Raw genomic sequence first — 22616 nt, forward strand, 5'->3', positions numbered from 1 at the left:
CAGAGTGAAGGCGGAATTCCTGCCCCGTAAGACACAGGGCTTCCCTCAGAAGGGACCAAGTGTCCTGAGTCCCTTCCCAATACCCCACTCCACTTATACAGGCCCACAGGTATTAGGGCCAACCCAGAATCTCTGAATCCTTATTTGTAGTTAACCGTCTCCATACCGCAGGGTGATTGTGGGGCATGAAGGAAGGGAGGCACCTTCTCGACTTAGAGCTAAGTCTTTTCGACTTATTTTTCCTCCCAGTCGCTTCCGAAAGTTCAGAAGACCACTAGCCCCAAGGGGTCAGGTCTAGACCCCAGTCCCGGAATTTTCTCAGCCCGGATTAGAAGCGGGGGAGGGCGGTGGGGAAGGGGCTGGGGAGGCCTGGGCTGCCCAGGAACACAGAGTATCATATTTCTCGCAACCCGCCAATCCTGAACGCATGGGGGCGTGGCCACACCTGGGAGGCGTGGCCGGACGGCAGATGGGTCCGCGGCGTCCCGAGGCGAGGCGCTGACGTGAGCTTGGCTCACCTGGGCGGGGAAGGTGAGGGTCGGTGTGGGACTGGGAGCGGAGCCTGCAGTCCCTACCTGCGCAGAGCCAGGTGTTGCTTGCCCAACCGGCCGAGGAGAGCAGTGGCGACGGGTGATCCTAACTGGGGACTTGGTTCGGAGGGACGTTCGCTTCTGGCAGCCGGATTGAAGAAAGGTGGGGGAGCCAACGTCTGGAGCCTCGCTTGAGGGAGGGAGGACACGCCCGCCGGTGAAGAAGCGTCCCCTCCAGAGTTTGTGGGGGTGAGGAAAGCTTGCTTAAGGACATCTGTTTGTTTGGGGATACCCTCTAGGGCTGGGTGCCCATCGCTCTGCTTCAGGTAGCTTTCGGGCGGTCCTAGCCCGGGGGCGCTGTGCCCTTACCGACCCCCTACTTCTGTCGACTCCCTTTCCCTCCCGCCCAACTGGAGTGTGCGGCTCTCGGGCCCCTACCCACCAACCGTCGGGGAGCGCTAAGGCTCCTCCACCACGCTGGTCCTCCCAGCTCACCGCTCCGCAGGCCCCTGGATCCCGAAGAGGGGATTTCCCAGGCCGGCCGGCCCTTGATCTTGGTGGGTGTTTTGGGAAATTGCGCGTCGGGGCGGCCAGTAACTTTAGCCAGTTTGTTTGCTTTCCTGGGATTTGTTTAGCACAGTCAGGCCCCTGCCCTGGGCCTGAGAGACACCCGTGAATTTCCAAGTAGCTACGCTACTTGCTGGTGAGGGTGGCGCCGGGCGTGGTTGCTCTGGGGGTGAGGCCCTCTTCGCCTGAAAGGGCTGGAGGGCTGGTATAGAGAAGTGGGGAAAGTCTTCCAGGCCAGACTGGAAAGCAGGCCCAGGGTGCCACTGTTTACAGGGAGCCTGCTGTGTGTTAAAGGGGTCATCCCTACCCCAGCCCTGCTCTCTTCGTGGATGTCAAAAGTGGAAGCCAGGGAAGGGAGAGGAAGAAGGCGTTTGAGTAGGGGTTGGTGAAGGCTGGTGCTGACCCAGGAGAGTAGTTTTCGATGTTTGTATAATGCGTGACAGCAGCCCCTATACCCTCTCTCCAGCTCCCTCTCTCCAGCCCCCAACTTCAATCAAGCAGGGAGGCAGGGCGTGGGAATTATGGCTAGAGGTCCAGAATTTGCCCCTAAACAGGGCTAAACTAAATGGAGGAAAGACTGGGGAACTTGGAAGATGGCATTTCAGGTCTCTCCAGGAGGAAGGGAAAAAGCAGGACCACGCCTGAGGCCTGTCTGGAAGAAATGAGGGTGTGTGTTTTACTCTGAGCAAAACCATTGACGACTGAATCTTGGCTTTGGGGTGGCCGTGTTCCTGGAAACTAGTCTGGGCAGGGGCTGCAGAGGTGGCAGTACAGGTGTTTGTAGGGGACCTGTTTCCTGGAATGGGGGTGTGAGAGAGGATGGTTTATGCCTTGGGGAGGTTGATAGTGTCCCTGCTCAGTGCCCAGTATGAGGGGAGTGGATGGGTTAAATCTTTGTTCTTTGGCTAGTTGAATACCTGTTGGAGACACAGGCCTTGAATTTTGCTGTGATGGCACCTAGAGATACCAGAGCTGAGTTAAACTAGGCTAAGCTTGTTCTGTGGGCATTGGGATTTGGGTGGTGAGAGTGTTCTGAAAGAGAACTCTGGTTTAGGTGTGTTTAAGGGTGGGTGTCATGCAGTCTCCTCCCTAACCACTTCGTTGGCCCTCCATGCTGCTTGGATCTTTGTTGATATTTTTCATTTACTTTCTTGGTGTATAGAAGAAGGGAGGGACTTAGAAGGCTGGGTGCAGTGGCAGGATATGGTACAGCACACTCTGACTGAGAAGTATTGGGTCCAGGCCCCAGATAAAACACTTTGCTGTGCCTCAGTTAACCCAGCTGTAAAATGGGGATGATAACAATGGGGATGAGAATTTCATTATGAGGATGAAATCAGACACGTTAAATAAAAGCGCATGTAAAAACTGTTAAGCCTATGTAGATAGAGGATTGTTGTTACCGTGGTTTCATTAGCTGAAGGCCATCATTTTTTTTTTTTTTTTTTTTTTTTTTTTGGTCACCAGGGAAGCCCGGCCATCATCTTTTATATCTCCCAGTGGCCAAGAAATGTCTTAGCTTCCTGTGGTTAAAAAAAAATACTACTTGTAGTGTTTTGTTTTTAAGTTGTGAATCGAAACATGTCATTGTAGGAAAATGTGAATCGTATATAAAAGTACTTAGGCACGTATAAAATTCACCCACAGCCCTATCACCAGGTAACCACTAAGAACTTCTTGTTGCATCGATGTATTATTTCTTTCCCTTTTCAAAAATTCTCAGTGCTTATGTACACAAGTGCATGTTACGGTACAAGATGGAGACACTACTATACAGTCAATATTGTATGATGCCTTTTCCCCCCTTAAGTTCATATTTAAACATTTTCCCAAATCCAGTAAACATTCTTCAGATGCCTCGATGTTAATGGCTACTTGATATTGCAGCCTATGAATGTCTAATTAGATATTTTTCTCTGATTTTGGTTGCTTCCAAAGTTTCCCTCTCTGCCTGTTCTTATAGTCTTAGGTGCTGGGTGGCTGGTGGAGGAGATCTCGGTGGACTTTCAGAAGGTGGAGAGGGTTAGCTGTGATGGACGTGGGGCATGGAGGAGGAGGAGGCTGGGGCAGCGTTGTTCCTGTGTACTGCCATCTTGGGAGAATGCTGAGAACACAGGGCTCTAGATCTTAGTCATCGACCTCTAAGGGCGGCTGCCTCTCCCTCCCCGTCACTCTGCAGTTCCTTGCATTGGCCTGGTTGCCTTAATTTTTTTTTGATGTGCTGTGGATCAACTAGGATAAGCCCTTTTCTTCAAAGCCCATGATCTGTCAAGAGGTGGATTTCACGTGTCTGCCAGGCCTCGACACAAGACTGACCAATATTGCAACAGAAATTCTCGAAAGCCCCTCACTAGGTGGACCAGTTTGCTGCCCATTTCCCTGTTCTCTTTGTTCTTCCCTTACCCCATCCCCCTTCCCGCAGGCCAGGACTGAGGAAGAGAAGGCTAGAACTTGCCCTGGGGAGAATATGCATTCCCTCCTCCTTATAAGGTAAATGTTCTCTGTGGTTTGATAGCTTGACTTTGCTGTCCTACAGAGCAATCTACATCAAGGCCAAGAACATGGGGGTGGGCGGCACTTGAATACCGAGTGCTACCTCACCTGCCCACTGTGAGCTGCTCCCAGGGGGGAAGGTTTCAGTTGCAGAATTTGGTAATTGGGTCAGAAGGCTCAGGTGAGAGCAGGTCCTGCCGTGTTCTTAAAGTGCCAGTGACCGAGCTGGCTTTGAGTTTTCCCGTTTGTTGGGAGCCTGGCTGGGGAGAGAAGTGGCCTTAGGACCCACCCCTTAAGCTAAGTTCCTCCGAGGGGGAGCCTTCGGCTGACTCAGCTGGTTTGGTTTCTGAACCGAGCTCCAGGTGGGAATTTTTCTGGGTGGGAAGGTGACTTATTTATCTTCCTTTTCTCAGGTCAGTGGATGTTTGAGCAATTCCAATGTGGATTTCTTCAGGGAGTCTGATGAGGACATTGTGTTTAGTAACTAATGTCGCCCTTGTCACACAGTAGCTGACGGACAAATATTTGTTGAATGAACGTTCTTTTGCAGGCCTGTCTTTCTCACCTGAAGTAAAAACAAAGAGAAATGAGAACGCCAAAAAATCTAAACACAACACCCCAGGCAAACACTTCTCCGGTGACTGCTTTTTCCTTTAGGCACCCAATCTGGGCAGGCCTTTGTTTCCCGCTGTGAGTGCTGGCTGCCACCGAATGTTATCTGCTACGCTATGCCCTTTATGAGAATCAATTGCAGACTTTACCCAGGCTGGCTCCAGCAACCAATCAGTTCAATTCAGCCTCTGTGGGGAGGTAAACAGACCCAGGTGAGGAGGCTGTCCTAGCAGTACAGAGCTTGTCTTATGACTGGTTTTAGTATTCTATAGGGTTAGGAACTGTGGTATTTGATCATTCTAGGGCATCTTAGCTTTACCAGACTCAGATACAGGGCAGGGTTCTTACACTTTGTCTTCAGTGCTCCCAAGCCTTCTCCTAGACACTGGATTGTCGTGGGGGTAATCAGCTCAGACCCCCCACCCACCCCGCGTTTGGGTGGCCCAGAGAAAGGAAAACTGACTTGAGGCCCAGCTCTCAGATCCCTGTGGATACACTGCCTGCTCATCTATGTAAGTGAGGACTTTGGAACCAGGGACCATCCCTCGCCTACTTCTCTCTCATCACGATGCTGTCATTTCTTACTAAAATATTCCCATTCACCTTAGTTGTCTAAGAAGAGAGCCTGCTTCAAGTTCTTGCCTATATACCTGCTGTTTCCATAACTTTTTTCTTCTCCCGAGATGAGACTGGAAAGAGCAGTTTCTCTTCTCTTCCCTTGGTACTTGAGGAAGGACTGTTTTCCAGCAGGGGTGACATCATCTCTTTATTTTTCTGCCTCGGGATTTAAATAGAAGAAATGTGATCTACTTACGTGATAAGTCTGATTTGGCTAGAGCATGAAAAATAAATGGCTTTGGAATAAGCATCAAAAGAACCTTTTAACCTGTTTTCTTTTCTTCCCCACCTGGCACAGTTTATTCCCATATTTAGTTTCTTTGCTGTAATCTAGTGAAACTGTAGCTCTATCATATGGGAACAGTGGCTGGGAACTTTTCCCAGGGGCTGGCCTAATTCTCCTCTCCCCATTTCTTCCCCCTCCCGCCAACCCAGATCATGGCTCTCCACCCCCGCAGAGTTCGGCTGAAGCCCTGGTTGGTGGCCCAAGTGGATAGTGGCCTGTACCCTGGGCTCATCTGGCTACATAGGGACTCCAAACGCTTCCAGATTCCCTGGAAACATGCCACCCGGCATAGCCCCCAACAAGAGGAGGAAAATACCATTTTCAAGGTAAAGGTATTCTTTTACCATCTGACTTGAAGTGTTTTCCACTTCTTTCAGACCTTTCTGGTTTTTTGTTCTTCTGTTTTCAATTTTGGCTTGAAGAAGGTACTAGGTCCAAAATGCTGATGCAACAAAGAGAATGTTCATGATGTGGGGCGGGGGCAAACTTAGCAGGCATAGTAATTTCTCTTGTTGGGGCATGTCTGTTATGGTTGAGGCCATTTATTCTTTCCCATTGGTCAAAGCTACTCAACTCACATCCCAAGGGATTCCCAGGTGTGATTGGCTAAACTCCTGTAAGTGCGTGTATGCTGTGGTTGTTCCAGAGCTCCCAAGGGTCAGCCAGCAATCAACCCTTCGTTCGCTCAGGGCTCTCGCACTGGCCCGGGAATGGCTGTCCAGATCAGGGCACAGCTACTGAGTGTTAGCAGGCTCCTAACAGCCTGTAGCATGGGTGTCGAGGGCCCTTTGCAAGTTTTTCTTTTGATGTTAAAACATTTTGCCCCATCCATAACCTCCACTTAAAAATGAAAGGCGATTTAATTACAGGTTTTTATTCTACAAATATGTTTTCTTAACTGAAGAGTAGCTCTGATGTGAGAGTTATTTTGCTTCACTGAAAATAAGATTGAATCACATGGCATTTCATAAAATGTAAGTGAAACCAAAGTCTAAGACAGAAGTAGGTGGGAAGCTAGTTGTGGGAAGGGGTGTTATGTGGTTTGTAACTCCGGAGCCCGTGCCTCTGCTCCAGACCAGCTTCTCTGTGCTGGTCAGTCTTCCACCTCATGAGTAGCTTTAGTTCCTGCACTCCCAAGACACGGAGAAATGAGTTTCCCCATTTCTTCCCTGACTATAAGCTGGAAGTCAGAAGTGAAATCCAGTCCCTACCCTGAGCCCCTCAAGATTGATGCTCCAGGTTCTTGCTGAGACTGGACCAGGAAATGTGGGCTCATACCTCAAAGGAGAGCCAACTTAAGAGTTGTTTCCCACCCAACTCAGTTATATTGGGTGTAGAGATGAGAGGTAGAGAAAAAATTGGCCTGTGAATACTTAGAAAGTAAATGAATGCTTTTAATGTAAAAATTAAATAGTGACATGAAAGTGGTAAGGAAAACATCTGTAAATCAGCACCAGTTACTGGAGCTGGCATCAGAGGGGGATGGGCCTGGCCTGGCCCAGCTGGCCTCTCGCTGTGGCCTTGGTCTGAAACTGGACTTGCTGTTGAAGTGCCTGGTGGTGGCTGGCCGTCGGGGAGGAGGCTGGTTCCTGAAAGCTCCACTCGTGAGAATGTTCTGTATGCTTAGGGCTTGAGGAAAAATTGGCTGTGGGAAGCTGCTTTGTCTTACTTATATCTGTGTATCTGTTTGCAGAATGCTAAGGGAGGGCCTGGGTGTCAGGAGAAGAGTGAGGGTGCTTTCACAGATCCCAAGCTCTGACAGGCCTTTGGCAGGATAATGGGGTGTGGGCAGTTCTGACTGGCATTAAGTGGGTGCCCGCTGCCTACCCTAGGTCCGTTATCTCATTTGCTTCTCGACAACACTGTAAGGGGGGGCGGCACCCTCGTGTTATAGATGCAAAAGCTGAGTCTCAGAGGGGCTATGTAACTTGCCCAAGTCACACAGCCAATAAGTGGTGGGGTTAGGGTTTGAACCCAGGCCTATCAGCTCCCCCATTATCAGACGACCCCTCCTGACCAGGAGCTGGAAGACCCGGCTTCAGATCCTACTACCATCACTTGCATGTGTGGTCTTGAACAAGTCACATAATCTCTTTGGGCTTTAGCTTCCCCTTCAGTAAAATGGGGCTAAAACCAGTCTTGCCTGCCTCACAGGATTGTTGTGAGAACTGAGTGAAATCAGTGTATGGGAAGGGACTCGTACATCGCCATAAAAATGCAGAGACTTGTGTCCATTTTAGGAAGAGAAATAGGGACCTGCCTCAGTGACCAGAATCTCAGAAGCAAGACTCAGAATGGGTTTGAATAAGGGATGTTTATAAAGCACAGCGATTGTCACGTGGTGGGTACCACCCTCTGCTGCCTCAGCCTCAGGTCCTCTGCGTCATCTGAGTGGGCCCTGCGGAATGGCTGTGCTGCGAGCAGGATGTTAGTCTGGCTGCTCTCTGTGCAGGGGCAGGGATTCAGGGAGCCACAGAAAGTTTGCAGACCTGGGCCAAAGTCAGCACAGCCCAAGCCAGCTGGATGGGGCCAGAGGGGGAGTGGGCACGGAGGATCAAACAAAGAGAGGGGAAAACGTGAGGAGGCAGCAGCCAGGTACTGCCAGGTGCAACTGGAGATGTGCCTCTCCGACACTAGGGACTGGTGAGGTTGAAATCCCCCACAGGGGGTTGGATGGAATGGAGCCTGCTGAGTGCCCAAGGGCAGCAGCTTTGTCAAACTGCTTCATTCCATACTGCACATCAAGTGGAGGAGCCCCCAGGTCTGAGAAGATGAGAAGAAGAAATGAGTGAATGGGAGGAGAAGGATTTAGCTCGGCTATTGGGAGAAGCTTCCTCATGATTGTGAGGCTCTGCAGGGATTGACTGAGGGAGACCAGAGAGCTCAAAGGATGGGGCCAGAAAAGATTGTCCACTTGAACAAGCTGCCGTGTACTTCCTGATCTTGAGTCCTCTGCAAAAGACATCCCCCTTTTCTGCACCAGCACATACGTCACAAGCCCTGAAGAAAGTGTAGACATCTGAGATACGTTCACAATGGGGGAGGGCTGATATCCCGTGAACAGACACATAAATGCCTGTTAGACCTGGAAGTTGAAAACCAGAGAGGCGGGGCCACACTGGTTTTGGCCCAGGCCACCAGCCACTGGTGTTCCCAGCAAAATGTTCCCAATGTGGGAGTTTGAGGAAGCAGGGAAAGGCAGGTGGTGTGAGTTTATTAGGACTTGACGCCCTCAGCCTCCCACTGAGGCAGGCTGAACCCCCAGAGCGTGCTTCCTGCCCTCCTATGGTCCGCTACTCCTAAAGGTACTTGGTTTCAACAGTTTTTGTGCATCAGATGGAAGACTGAAGGGAGAGGGAACAGGCAAGCCTAAATTCTTCATATCATACGCCATCTCCCTTTCTTTTATTATATAAGCAATTCATGTGAAAAATAAGTCAGACAAAACAAAACAAAATTACCTGAAATCTTGCTATCCAAAAGTTACCATTAGTATTTTGATGTATATTTGTTCCAGATTTTTCTTTATTTTCAACCCTTCGTTATGGCCATTGTAGTCTTGACAGGTGATGCTGGCACAAGCACTTGAGATGAGGCTCTTCTTTTTAAAATACTGTATTTGCATTTGGCTTAATTTCTCTCAGGCCCTGCCTTGCCTGGTCCCCAGCGTGGTGTTTCCTGCTGCAGTCTCTGTAAATTGGAGCTGGGGTGATGGGGCGGCCAGGCAGGGCTGTGTGTATTTGTGTCTGTATGAGGGAGGGCGGGCACACTTTCCAGTGTTCCTGGGCAACAAGCAGGCACTCACTGCAGTTTCCTATCCCTCAGGCCTGGGCTGTGGAGACAGGGAAGTACCAGGAAGGGGTGGATGACCCCGACCCAGCTAAATGGAAGGCCCAGCTCCGCTGTGCGCTCAACAAGAGCAGGGAATTCAACCTGATGTACGATGGCACCAAGGAGGTGCCCATGAACCCAGTGAAGATATATCAAGTGTGTGACATCCCCCAGCCCCAGGGCTCTATCATTAACCCAGGTGAGACCCCAGCTGCTGGGGAGAAGGTGGACAGTGTGCCAGGTTCCGGGCTGGACCCTTAAAGCGATAGTCGACTTGAAAGTCGCCTCGCTTACAAAGTTGAAGACTGGTAAAGCAAGAAATCCTGTCCCTAGAAAGAACCCAGAGAACAAAAGATATAAACTCAGCAAAGTCTTCCTGCCCACCCAGTGGAACAGTAAAGCATTAGAAAGAAGAGGGGGTATTGAGTTCTGTAAAAAAATAACTTCTCTTGGGACTCGACTCTGAGAAGAGAGGCCAGATAGTTTAGAAGAAGGAGGGATTAAAACTTAGAAGGTCTGAGTTATAAACCTCGTTCTTTCCATTTCACTACTTGTGGGACATTGAATCAAGTCATTCAACCTTTTGAGCCTCAGCTTCTTCCACTATAAAATCTGGGTTCTCATCTTTCCTGCGTATTTCAAAGGCTGTTCTAAGAATCAATTGACATGACATTATGAAGGCTATTAAGTTCTCTTTATAAATGATGGGTAAGTGATCATTTAATTTGTATGGTATTTTTCCTAGGAGAATACCACCTGATCCCTATGTTTACTCAGTGTTTAGCAAGTTCCGACTAAGAGCCAGATTATTTAGACTTGACCTCCAGTGAATCAAGTGAGGCTCTGCCATGAGGGGAGGGTCTGTCTTCACATTAAGCTTACAAAGGAGAGAAGCTGTGCTCCTTGGGTCCTTAGAAGGGATGCTCATGTGTAGAAAGGGGTTTAGAGTAGGCATTAAAAGATTTCCAGGAGAAGGGAGTAGGGTCTGCAGCTCCTGGATAGGGGAGGGGATGAGAGCTTGCACTGGGGCTCTGTAGGAGGAGCTGGGAGTGGGGTGAACACCCTTGGTTCCCACTCTCTGGCACACTGAACCCAGGGAGCCTCTGTGCTGGCAGTGCCTAGCTTGAACAGTGGGTCAGCTGCAGGGATGACAGTGCAAGGTGAGCGGCTCACCTGTGACCTTTGTGTGTGTCTGTTTCTCGGGTAGGATCCACTGGATCTGCTCCTTGGGATGAGAAAGATAATGATGTGGATGAAGAAGATGAGGAAGATGAGCTGGACCAGTCACAGCACCACGTTCCCATCCAGGACACCTTCCCCTTCCTGAATATCAATGGTGAGTGGGGTGGGGGATGGGACAAAGGCATGGAGAGGATGTAAGGGGCTTTGATTTTGCAACCATTGACACCATATCCACCATTGCACTGGCAGCAGCGACCAGGCCCTGTGACCAGGCTGCCAGTCTGTTAGCAAGAAGGAGTCATAGGCAAAGGAACTCCGTAGGCATAGTTATCCCAGTGGGGTGGCTTCTAGGCAGAGAGAGCATCTTCTGAATCTTATGTGATAATTCAGAGAAATTAAAAAATTAAATTCATTCTCAATCCCGCATACAAATACACAAGCTGTTATAAATTTTGCTGATTTCCTTCAGGCCAAGTGCAGAGATCGTTTTCGTGAATTGTCGGCAAACTCTTCTGCTATTTCCCTCGGTATAAATTTTCTGTCCCTGCCTTAACAGCGTCTGCTAAGGCTGTTTCATGGGAAACTTGTGGCTCTACAGCTCTTAATAATAGGCTCTGATAAAATTTATCTACTAGAGACTTTTATCTTTTTTTAAAATTGATTTTTTGAATTCAACTTCCCAGGAAAGATGAGTTTAGAGGTTGCAGGGTCACTGTGAGACAGAGTAGGTACTGCATCTCCCATTGCACGTTCTGAGGGTGCTCAAACACAAGGTGAACTGCTCTTCCACAGCATCTTCGCTTGAACTTTCCACTGACATGCTCCTAGTCATATGACTTGCATTCAGTTGAGTAGCTTTTCACTACTTTTCTAAGTTCCATCTGGCTGCTAGGGTCAAATGAGATACTTTTGCCACCTAGAAAATTTAGTATATCAAGATGATTCCTGTAGGATTTTGGAGTACCCTACTCTAGGGGATGCCCCTTCTCTTGAGAATCAGGAAATGACTCTTATCTGTCTACTTGCCCTCCTTCACTTACCCTGTCATTTATAACTTTGCAACCAAGTGATGAGTAAAGACGACGATCATAGAGCTCTCTCAGGTTAATATTGCTACAGCTACATTCCCACTTGGTGCAATTTTAAGATTTGGACATTTGGAAATGTGAGGTCCTTTCCCAAATCTTTGGCTGACTCATTCTGTTACTCTCACCCCTTAAAAGCATGCAACCCATTTCCAGAATCCTGATTTCCCTTTTTTTTTTTTTTCTTTTTTTTGCGATACGCGGGCCTCTCACTGTTGTGGCCTTTACCGTTGTGGAGCACAGGCTCCGGACGTGCAGGCTCAGCGGCCATGGCTCAGGGGCCCAGCTGCTCCGCGGCATGTGGGATCTTCCCGGACCGGGGCACGAACCTGTGTCTCCTGCATGGGCAGGCGGACTCTGAACCACTGTGCCATCAGGGGAGCCCCTCATGTCTTTTTTCGGTACGCGGGCTTCTCACTGCTGTGGCCTCTCCCGCTGCGGAGCACAGCCTCCGGATGCACAGGCTCAGCGGCCATGGCTCACGCGCCCAGCCGCTCCGCGGCATGTGGACCGGGGCACGAACCCGTGTCCCCCGCATCGGCAGGCGGACTCTCAACTACTGTGCCACCAGGGAAGCCCCCCCTCATGTTTTTTTAAAGCTAATGTTGTGTGGCTTTATGTTATGGGCCACCTTGGATCCTTTATGGAAACATGTGAACGTATATTAAAAATAAAAAAGTAAAATACATAGATATAACCAGACTCATACACAAAGGGTCAAAGAAACCTTAACCTCTGATTTCAGAGCTGTTGGGCAGAGGAAGAAGAATTGTTGAAGAATAGATGCTTAAAAGGTGAGGCTAGGAGGAAAAATCTGTAAACTTTGGAGTGAGCCAACTTTGACAATAGCTGGGATATAGGATGTGTTTTTCATTCTCTCTTTTAAAAGTTTTAACTGGATACTTTTGAATAAATAATACTCTTACATGGTTTAAAATTCATAATGGTACAAAAAGGAAATCAGCTGAAAGGTTTTCCTTCTAACTTGTCTGAACAGTTCCTTCCCTGGAGGAGACAGATCTTTCCAGGTTCTTGAGTATCCTTCCTGATGTTTCATGCATGTAAAAAAGTATGTGTTTGTTTTTAAAGGAATTTCTATACATTAACACTTATTCGAAGCTAATCAGTCAATTTAGTTGAGCTCATTTTATGGAAGACAACCAGTTTCTGTTTAATCGCTGGGTTCAAATTTTGTAACAGGGAATCTCTCATTCATGCCTGTCCTAATTTAACCCCAGAGAGTACCCACGTGTCTGTTAATCATCAGCAAATGCATGTTTTCAGAATTATGAGTTTATGAGAGAACTAATAAGATTAGGAAGCAGAAGTAGGGGAACCTTATTTCTTTTGGTGTTTGTTGGGGGAATTACTGATGGGCTGCCACACTGAGTTGTGGTCCAGTGTTGGACCTTTTAGATTTGAGAGCTTCGGACCCAGGTGATATGCACGTGTGGTGCTCCTGCCTGCTCACCCACATCCTTCTTTTCTAGGTTCTCCCATAGCACCAGCCAGTGTGGGCAACTGCAGTGTGGGCAACTGCAGCCCCGAAGCAGTGTGGCCCAAAACGGAACCTCTGGAGATGGAAGTACCCCAGACACCTATACAGCCTTTCTATAGCTCTCCAGAGCTGTGGATCAGCTCTCTCCCAAGTAAGTGAGCCTTGATTTTCTAGCTGGATCTTCAGCTCCTATCACAGTCCATTTCCTGCCCCACCTTCTGCCTCCGTTTCTTTGCCATGTATAGAATAGTCCCCCAGGCAGCCTCTCTGTCTGGTTCCTGGCTGGCTGGTGAGTCACCAGGAACTAAAGAAACATTAGCCCATACCTACTTGCCCATGGGGATTCTCTGATTGGTGCTGTGCAGCTCTAGGTTACTCACCTATTAGGTGGGTGGAAGGCCTGGGTTTATCAGTTTGCCCAGGGGATTTGAGGACAAGGTCAGTTGTGGGTTGGGGAAGTTAATGACTGTGGATTTGGTCAAGGAGGCTCTTGGGTTTTGAGGGACTTTAGGACCCAGAGAAAATCTCTTTCTGAATTGGGTACAAATTGATCTCAGTGAAGAATCATTGTCCTTGCACCTCCCTTTCACACTACATATGGTAGGGGAGGTGCCAGGGGAGTACTAGCATTTTGTCCAAGAGGCTGATAGCTTTGATAAGACCTGTAGGGTTCAATGGACACTTGCTGAGTTGAAAATTTACTTTGTTGTGAACTGTGTCCTTCTGTGATATATTATTAGAACATATCAACAGTGTGTGCTCATCTGTGTAATTTTCAGAAATATGCCTTGGTATTTCTTATTGTTCCTCTGGTTTCTTTAAACAGTGAGTCAAAAATGATACACAAACCAGCTAGATGCTGCCTTAGTTTTCAGCTCCTTCCAATGCCTGTTGATGTAAAGACTCAGTCAGTACAAAATGGGGAGACCAGGACCCAGAACTTTGGTTGGAGAGATTCTAGCTGTCAGGGTGTGGTGACTGAACAGTGATATATAGATGGAATTTGAGCTATTTGCTTCAAGGCAGCCTCTTGAGTGAATATTCCAGGGATATGTTGCTGTCTCCCTTTGTTGCAGGAAGGATAACTATGGCAATGGCCTTCCTGAATGCTGGTTGAAAGGTGGCTTGATCTTGATGGACTTGCATGAGTCCTAGGGATGGATGGGCAGAGCAGCAGAGCAGGACTCTCACTGTCCCCCCTCACCTTGCAGTGACTGACCTGGACATCAAATTTCAGTACCGTGGGAAGGAGTATGCACAGACCATGACGGTGAGCAACCCCCAGGGCTGCAGGCTCTTCTACGGAGACTTGGGTCCTATGCCTGACCAGGAGGAGCTCTTTGGTCCCGTCAGCCTGGAGCAGGTCAAGTTCCCAGGTCCGGAGCACATCACCAATGAGAAGCAGAAGCTGTTCACCAGCAAACTGCTAGACGTCATGGACAGAGGACTGATCCTGGAGGTCAGCGGTCATGCCATCTATGCTATCAGGCTGTGCCAGTGCAAGGTGTACTGGTCTGGGCCATGTGCCCCGTCGCTTGTTGCCCCCAACCTGATCGAGAGACAAAAGAAGGTCAAACTCTTTTGTCTGGAAACGTTCCTTAGTGGTGAGTCTCTTTTCAGACCATTGATGGTGGGAACTGCTCCCTGCAAGTATGTCTTCCTCCTTCCTGCCCCCCTTTCCTATCTCTGCAAAGATCTTAACCAAACAGTTTCTTCTGGAGGAAGTTACGGTAGAAGGGGACCTTGATTCTGAAAAATAAAAGTGACCTGGGCAGCAAAGAAGGGTGTTCCACTCCAAAGCTGTGCATTTGAAGCCAGTTTTAGGTGGTTATGGCTGCTTTGTTGGCAGAAGAAGAAGACAGCCTTGTTATTGCTCCCCGCATTCTACCAGCTTATCCTTAACTTTGGAAGGTGACCCTGTTCATCATAATCAGCAAAACATATACCCTTCTCATTTGGGACATATTTGCACGGCCAATTTAAGCAGACATATTTAGGGAGAGCACTGAGATGTGAATTTTCCAATGTGATTTGAACCCTAAGTCTGGTTTAAGCGGTGTCCAATAGAACTCTCTGAAATGATGAAAATGTTCTATATTTATGTTGTTCAATATGGTAGCCACTAGCCACATGTGGCTATTGAGTATGTAGATGTAACTAATGTGACTAAGGAACTATTTAATTTTAATGAATTTAAATTCAATACCCACATGTTGTGGCCAGTGGCTACTCTTCTGGACAGTATAAAAGAAAGTGTTTACTGAGTAGGTGTGGAATGACCCAGTACCCCAAACTCCATGCTCTTCCATGTTCTGCAGATCTCATTGCCCACCAGAAAGGACAGATAGAGAAACAGCCACCATTTGAGATCTACTTATGCTTTGGGGAAGAGTGGCCAGATGGGAAACCTCAGGAAAGGAAACTCATCTTGGTTCAGGTGAGGAGATAATAATGTGTCAACAACTCTTTGCCTTTTTATCAATGCTTTAGCCCCTAGGTCTGGGCTTGAGCCCTGAGTGAGGATCCATCAGCCTCTGTGGGTTTTAATCCCATCAGATGTAGCAACTTGAGCTTTGTACGTTGTACAGTAGGACCAGGCTGGAGAATACAGTGTCCTCAAAGCAAGTGACTGATTCAGGGGAGATCTTATTCTCTTACTGACGTCAGAGTCTTGCTGAAACCTAACAGGATATGACTCTTTCTAGCTCTTTTAGAAAAACCTTTCGAGGTACTTTTAAGAACGTGTTCTCATTCTGGAAAATGGCAGCAAGACCACTTGGGTTTGGCTGTGGATTTGTGCATCAAGACAGGCAGTGGATGAAATTCGGGTAAAAGTCTTGCTAAATAAGCAGTTATTTATTTAGGCATGTGATGTGATGCTACTTCTAGGTTCTTTACCTTCATCTGAACCAAATTCTAAAGCGAACCTTGGCAGGATGGTCCAGAGAGATGAAGGCATAGTCTGTATCTAGACATTAAAGTGGTGGGTTCCCCACAGCCTCACTGCTCCTTCCGTCAATCTTGGGCCCCTCCTGCTGTTTAAAAATACCCTTTCCTCAGTGGATAGCTGTGTGCTCTGTGTCCTGAACAGGTCATTCCAGTGGTGGCCCGGATGATCTATGAGATGTTTTCTGGTGATTTCACACGATCCTTTGACAGTGGCAGTGTCCGCCTGCAGATCTCAACTCCAGACATCAAGGATAACATTGTTGCTCAGCTGAAGCAGCTGTACCGCATCCTGCAAACCCAGGAAAGCTGGCAGCCCATGCAGCCCACCCCCAGCATGCAACTGTCCCCTGCCCTGCCAGCCCAGTAATCATGAATGCCATCTTCCTTCTCTTTTTTACAATATTGTACATATGGATATTTTTTATTAGGTTTAACCAGCTTTTAAACCTTTCTTCTTTCTAACAATATTAGTACTCTCTGACTCTCCAAATATGCCTAGCTTTTAAAGTTGATTTAATTTATGGAAAAATCACCCTTCATACTTTCCCTTTCTTTTTTAAACCTCCCCACGGTAGTGTAATGTAGTAGAAGGAGATTTGGCCTGGGAGTTTGGACACCAGGGTTCTAGCCGCAGCTTTGCTTCCAGTGGTGTGACCTTGAACCAAGTCATTTAGCCTCTGGGCTTCAGATTCATTACTGTAAAATGAAGGAGTTGGAATGATGCCTGAAATAATGCCAGCTTTAAAACTCTGACTCAGTGACTTCCTTCTACTTGTACAAGGCAAAACTGCCTGGAACAGAACATTTCTGCCTTGTTCTTGCACCACATTTTTTTTTTTTTTTTTGCTTTCATTAAAGTTCCCTCAAGCACTGATTTGTCCAGGATTGATCTCCGTTTGACCTGTTCTGCTAGTATAGTAAGCTGGCTCCCCGATGGGGGAAGAGGGAGGGAGGGGCACCGGCTGGTTGCTTGGGAACCAAGCTAGATATCTAAAGAGAAGTAGGTGCCAAAGTCTGAAAGTCACCCAGCCTGTGGAGTAAAAACTCACAAACTGAGCTTCTAAGGGGAGGGCGTTGATGTAGAGGCTTAGGGATTCTGTAGAAGAATCGGCTGTCAGGTTTTCAACTTATCACCACTGAAATACGGGCATACCTCGGAGATACTGCAGGGCTAGTCCCAAACCACTGCAATAAAGTGAATATTGCAATAAAGCAAGTCACAAATTTTTTGGTTTCCCAGTGCATATAAAAGTTATGTTTACATTATACTGTAGTCTATTAAGTGTGCAATAGCATTATGTCTAAAAGTACAAATGTGCATACCTTAATTAAAAATACATGGGGACTTCCCTGGTGGCGCAGTGGTTAAGAATCCACCTGCCGATGCAAGGGACATGGGTTCGAGCCCTGGTCTGGGAAGATCCCACATGCCACGGAGCAACTAAGCCTGTGCGCCACAACTACTGAGCCTGCGCTCTAGAGCCCGCGAAGCCTGCACGCCTAGAGCCCGTGCTCCACAACAAGAGAAGCCCCCGCAATGAGAAGCCCGTGCACCTCAATGAAGAGTAGCCCCCGCTCGCCACAACTAGAGAAAGCCCGCACGCAGCAACAAAGACCCAACACAGCCAAAAATAAATAATAAATTAATTAAAAATAAATATACTTGATTGCTAAAAAATGGTAACCATCATCTGAGCCTTCAGCAAGTCATAATCTTTTTGCAATAGTTACATCAAAGATCACTGATCACAGATCACCGTAACAAACATAACAATAAAAAAGTTTAAGTATTGTGAGAACTACCAAAACATCACACACAGACATGAAGTGAAAAAATGCTATTGGAAAAATGGCGCCAATAGGCTTGCTTGACGCAGGGTTGCCACAGATCTTCAATTTGTAAAAAACACAGTATCTGCAAAGTGCCATAAAGCAAAACAATAAAATGAGGTATGTCTGTACCACTGTGTGTGTGTGGTAGACAACAGTATATAACTCAGTGACAACCTTTGGAGAGGACAGAGCTCTCTTGTTCTTTTTTCCCTTCTTTGAGGAAGACCTGAGAGTGAGCTGGGCATCCAGGACCAACTCCTGTGACCACAGAGGAGACAGGGACAGTTCCTCCTTGTATGGAGATGTTTACAGTCTTCTGTCATTTGGATTTTTTGTGGATGGGGAAAATGGGGTGTTGAATGTGTTAAGGTCAAGGTGAAGAAGGGCTGGGCAGTGCTTTTCTGGAAACGGCTCACCTAGGCACAAACCTGCTTGCCTCCCTCCCTGGTGGAGGTAGCTGGATGTGAACATTTAAGGTGAGGAGTGTAGATTAAGGTGTAGAACATTGCAGCTATGGCTACAATTAAGGTGTAGAACATTGCAGCTGTGGCTGCCACAAACTGGTCTGATCTATTAACTTTTGCTCTGTCCCTGACCCTTTGACTCTGTTTTGTTTTTGTTTTGTTTTTTAGGATGAAATTATACATAATTTAAACTCCAGGACCTAAATGGAAAACAAGATGCTTATCTCTGGTTGCAGGTTCCAACCCTCCTGAATACTGATACCTATGTGTGCCATGCCATATTAAGAAAGTCCATGTCTGGTCTGCTACCCTTAAAGCAAGCCACCTCCTACTTGCTACTGTAGTTGAGCTAGCTGTAAAGTTGGGCTAGCTTTATTTCAAAAACCCCTCAATCACAAGTGGCAATGGACTTATTTAGAAAGCTTAAGCTGTGGTTTTAGGGTCTCTAAGGGACCTAGTAGTATCTGTTGTTACTAAAGCATGACCAAGAGAAATCTGGGTGTTCTCTCTAAGGGACCTAGTAGAATCTGCTGTTACTAAAGCATGACCAAGAGAAATCTGGGTGCTCAGGTGCTCAGCTGTGAGCAGAAGTTGGGCTTCTAGAGACCAGGAAATGTGCAAGGTATAGGAACTTTATATTTTGGGGGCATTCTTTTGAGTGGGTGAAGTGAGGGATTTGGTCTTGATGTCTGGCTCCCTCTGTCTCTTATCTGCAAAGCTCAAAGTTAAAAAGAACCCACAGAAAATCCATTGGGAGGGCAACTGCTGGATCTGGGCTGGTCCCTTCCCCTTATTCTGTGAGATGCTAACAGCCAGGCTGTACACCTGGGTAGGGGCCCAGAAAATGTGAGCTGGCAAAGGGTGTAGAGAACAGTGCTCTTAAGTGCCAAGAAGGATTGAACTTTTAGTATGTGATTGTAATGAAAAGCTGATGAATATGTTAGAGGAATGGATGAGTGGTTTTATGTAGTCTTAACCCAGTAGTGTAGTTTCTTCCTTGTTCTTTATCCTTTTCAGAACACTGGGAGAGTGCACGCAGGGCTCTCCACTGATCTCCCTCAGTGCTCCTTCTGTGGTCCTGATGCCAGGTGTCCTTTCTTGGAGACTCAGTCTGCTATCTCCTTTGGTGGCTACACCAATCATTCCCTTGGTGTTTTCTACTTCCTTGCCTTCACCTTGCTTAAGACTGGGAAGGGAGTTAGGTGGTGTCCCCAGCTTTTCATTTTCTCACTGTCCACCCCACTAAACTAGATTAGCTGTAGGTGTAAATCGGGAGGGCAAATGTTGGGTCTGGACTGGTCCCTTGCCCACATAGTTAGGTCCCTGGCTATATGTTCCCATAGCACCCTATAGTTCCTCTTTCAGAATAATCAATTCCCTTGCAATTACTCAGTTTGTGTCCTGCATGACTACAGACTTGCTGGAGGTAGGGACTGTTTGTCTTGGACTTTGCTGTCAGCCCTTAGCACAATGTCTGGTACATAGTATGTTCTCAAATATTTATGGTTAGAATAAATGCATTAACTCAATACGTCCTTCATTTCAGAAACTGATTGCTAACTACCATGGGAAAATAAAGTAAATATGGGGATGGAAAAAAATCTAAAATTAGTTTCTGCTCTGCTTCTGGCTCCACGTTAGTGTGGGAGCCCCTACAAGCTGCACCTCCTTCCGGGCTGGCCCCACCTTTACTCTACAGTGGTCTCTTTTCACAGTCTGAAGATGCCACCAAGGTACAGCCAGGAGTGAAACTTCCAGTGTAGGTGACTGCAGTTCCCTTAGCCTCTGCCCTGCCCATGTATCAATAAATTTGGGCTATTTCTTCAGATACGAATTTTCTCAAGAAATTCTTTCCCTTCGTGGTATGGGTCATATCACTGGTAGTTAACCTTTCAGTGAAATAACTTTTTCTTCCTAATGACCTGAAAAGCTTCTGCACCTCTGCCTCTCATTTCTCATGTGAAGTCAGCAAACTGAATTCCTCAATTTGAGCTCCAAGAAGGTGGGGTTTTTGTCTGTTTTCTGCGCTGTAATACTTCCAGCGCCCAGAAGCATACCTAGCACACATTTGTTCGGGGTGAATACTCATGCACTTCACACCCTGCTTAGAGATGACAAACTTTGGCCAGGACACCTGTCCACCCACTTCTCGGAATTCAGCCTCTCAGGATTTAGGTAGGTCAAAGTAAAAAACAAAAAACTTTCCAGCACCCACAGGTGAGGATATTATGCAAAACACGTCGCTTGTCTTGAGATAAGTTTCTTTTGGAGGGGAAAGTACATTTCTCCAGAGACAAATCAAAGCATGCTTTTGCGTCGAGTGCCCTGCTTCCGCCTTCCAGGTCAAACGGGACACCGGACTTAACACCACAGAAGGAGGGTAAGCGGCGGAGCCGAGGGAGGGCGGCGGCGGGCTATTAGCTTCACCCGCCTCTTTTCTTCCACTCCCGCCTCTTTCCATTTCTACGCAGACGGGTGGGGCCCACATCTGCGTAGGAATGGAAAGGGGCCGGAAGGGGCCGGGCCGCAGGCGCCCAGACTTCCGGCACTCAGCCGGGCTGCTCTGCGGGTAGTTCTAACGCGAGGTGCGCGAGCGGACTGGGTGACGTCAAGGAAGGCAGTGGGGCGGGGGACGTGTTGGGCATGCGCAATAGATCGACTTCGCCCACCCTGGCCCCGCCGGCAGTAAAGGACCTGACCACGCGGGTGGGATTTCCAGTTTTGTGGCAGAGGGCGGGCGCCTTGCGGCTTTCTTGGCAGCGGGCAGGAAACTGGCAGGAGTTCCTGAGCCTGAACGTGCAGCGGAAGTAGAAGAACGTATGTATGTGTGAGAGAGACCTCTGCCTCATTTAACAAATTACGATACTATGCTCAGGAAACGGTGTAGGGGTTGAGGTGAGCCCATCGTCCGAGGGTCCGTGGATGTCCACTCGTAGGGGAAGGCGGGACCAGCAGAAGTTAAAGTACAATCCTCTTGCAATTCTACCCGATTTCCTTTATTTACTTTTCTGTCTCAGGGTGAGATGGTTGGTAGTCCACATTCTGGTGTATATTAGTTTAATCAGATTGCTATTCTTACAACTATTGGCGGGAAGCGAAGGGGGAGTTGGCAGTGAAAAGAATGCATTTGGAACCTAGAACTCCATCTCAGAGGGCAGTTTTAGGTGAAATGCTCAGAATTTTGCCAAAAACTCCCCTGCTTCCTTTCTGCCCCAAACTCCTTAACGTTTGAATCAGAGAAAATAAATTACAACAGGTAAAATTCAGCCAGAGAAAATATAAATCTAGGCGTAGGCTAGAAAGACACATGAATTTGGGACTAATGGAGGCCAAGTCAACCAAAAAATCAGATAGCATTGTTGACCCCATCTTGTCTGGGCTGGGTTAGCATTCCAAAGCAGAGGGAGGGGAAAATGGCCTCTGGAAGATGCTGTAAGACTTAAGGGAAAGTTGTTGGCAGGTTTCCTGGTATGTCACTAGCTGGTGTTAATAATCCACTGCTACTGCTTTGATTTTAGGCCCTTCTTCAAGTGTCTGGAGCTCAGAGATGCAACCCAGGGGAGGGAAATGTGACTAGTTGAGGAGGCCATGCTTACTGTTGCTGCCAGATCCCATGTCAGCACCAAGTCCTCAGCTGCTGGTGGCAGCTGCTCAGCAGACCCTGGGCATGGGAAAGAGACGAGGCCCACCCCGAGCTGTCTGCCTTCATCTAGCCGGAGAGGTGCTGGCTGTGGCCAGGGGACTGAAGCCGGCTCTGCTCTATGATTGCAACTGTGCAGGGGCAGCAGAGCTCCAGAGCTATCTGGAGGAGCTGCAGGGCCTGGGCTTCCCGACCCAGGGACTTCACATCCTTGAGATTGGAGAAAGCAGCCTGATTGTCCTTCCGGAGCGTGTGTGTCGGCACTTGGAGCAGGTGCTGCTTGGTACCGTAGTCTTTGTGGATGTTTCCAGCTTTCAACTTCACCCTTCCATCTGCTCCCTGGACCAGCTTCAGGACTTAAAGGCCCTCGTGGCTGAGATCATCACACATTTGCAGGGGCCACGGAGGAACCAATCCCTGGCAGTCTCCTGCAGCAGGCTCCGTTCCTCAGACTGGAATCTCTGTACTGTGTTTGGGATCCTCCTGGGCTATCCTGTCCCCTATACTTTTCACATGAACCAGGGAGATGACAACTGCTTAGCCCAGACCCCACTACGGGTGTTCACCGCCCGGATCTCATGGCTACGTGGTCAACCACCAGTCTTGCTCTATTCCTTTAGTGTCCCAGAGAGCTTGTTCCCATCCTTGAGGAACATTCTAAACACTTGGGAGAAGGACCTTAGAACTCGATATAGGACTCAGAATGACTTCACTGACCTCAGCATCTCCTCTGAGATAGTCACACTGCCGGCTGTGGCCCTCTGACTTTAACTCTTTTCCTGTGTAGAAGGAGCTCGGTAAATGATCAGCTCTAGGTCAGAGATGGCACCTAGGAATCATCTCAAGTGCCAATTCCAAGCATCTCGGGGACCTAGGGAAGAATGCTGTAATAAATTTGCCATTTTTATGCTGAACTGGACTAGGGAGAGTAGACCAGGATGCTTCAGGAATAAAGAGTTCTTTGGAACAGAGGCCATCAGGTGAAGTTTGTTTATTTTTACAGCAGGTTAAAAAAATGGGAGTCAGAA

General features: G+C 47.9%; 2 protein-coding genes across 5 annotated transcripts; both read left to right on the forward strand.

The window, feature by feature from the left end:
- Positions 1–502: 502 nt before the first annotated feature.
- IRF6 (interferon regulatory factor 6) lies at positions 503–16863 on the forward strand. Of its 3 annotated transcripts, none has more exons than XM_024750898.1 (8): positions 503–779; positions 5256–5432; positions 8932–9136; positions 10145–10273; positions 12695–12853; positions 13914–14306; positions 15021–15139; positions 15794–16863. In XM_024750898.1, exons 2-8 carry the CDS (start codon positions 5259–5261, stop codon positions 16016–16018), a joined length of 1404 nt encoding a protein of 467 aa, XP_024606666.1. In that variant the 5' UTR covers positions 503–779; positions 5256–5258; the 3' UTR covers positions 16019–16863. The 3 variants fall into 3 exon arrangements, with proteins under 3 accessions (XP_024606666.1, XP_024606667.1, XP_024606668.1); XM_024750899.1 differs by having other exon boundaries at positions 503–693; XM_024750900.1 differs by lacking the exon at positions 5256–5432.
- A 3642-nt stretch (positions 16864–20505) lies between these two features.
- Positions 20506–22560, forward strand: CUNH1orf74 (chromosome unknown C1orf74 homolog). Of its 2 annotated transcripts, none has more exons than XM_024750902.1 (2): positions 20506–20769; positions 21467–22560. In XM_024750902.1, exon 2 carries the CDS (start codon positions 21562–21564, stop codon positions 22351–22353), a length of 792 nt encoding a protein of 263 aa, XP_024606670.1. In that variant the 5' UTR covers positions 20506–20769; positions 21467–21561; the 3' UTR covers positions 22354–22560. The 2 variants fall into 2 exon arrangements, with proteins under 2 accessions (XP_024606670.1, XP_024606669.1); XM_024750901.1 differs by having other exon boundaries at positions 20506–20765; positions 21467–22559.
- Positions 22561–22616: the final 56 nt, after the last annotated feature.

Source organism: Neophocaena asiaeorientalis, unplaced genomic scaffold (assembly GCF_003031525.2).
Source record: "Neophocaena asiaeorientalis asiaeorientalis breed wild unplaced genomic scaffold, Neophocaena_asiaeorientalis_V1.1 scaffold67, whole genome shotgun sequence".
In the NCBI taxonomy this organism is placed as follows: Eukaryota; Metazoa; Chordata; class Mammalia; order Artiodactyla; family Phocoenidae; genus Neophocaena; species Neophocaena asiaeorientalis.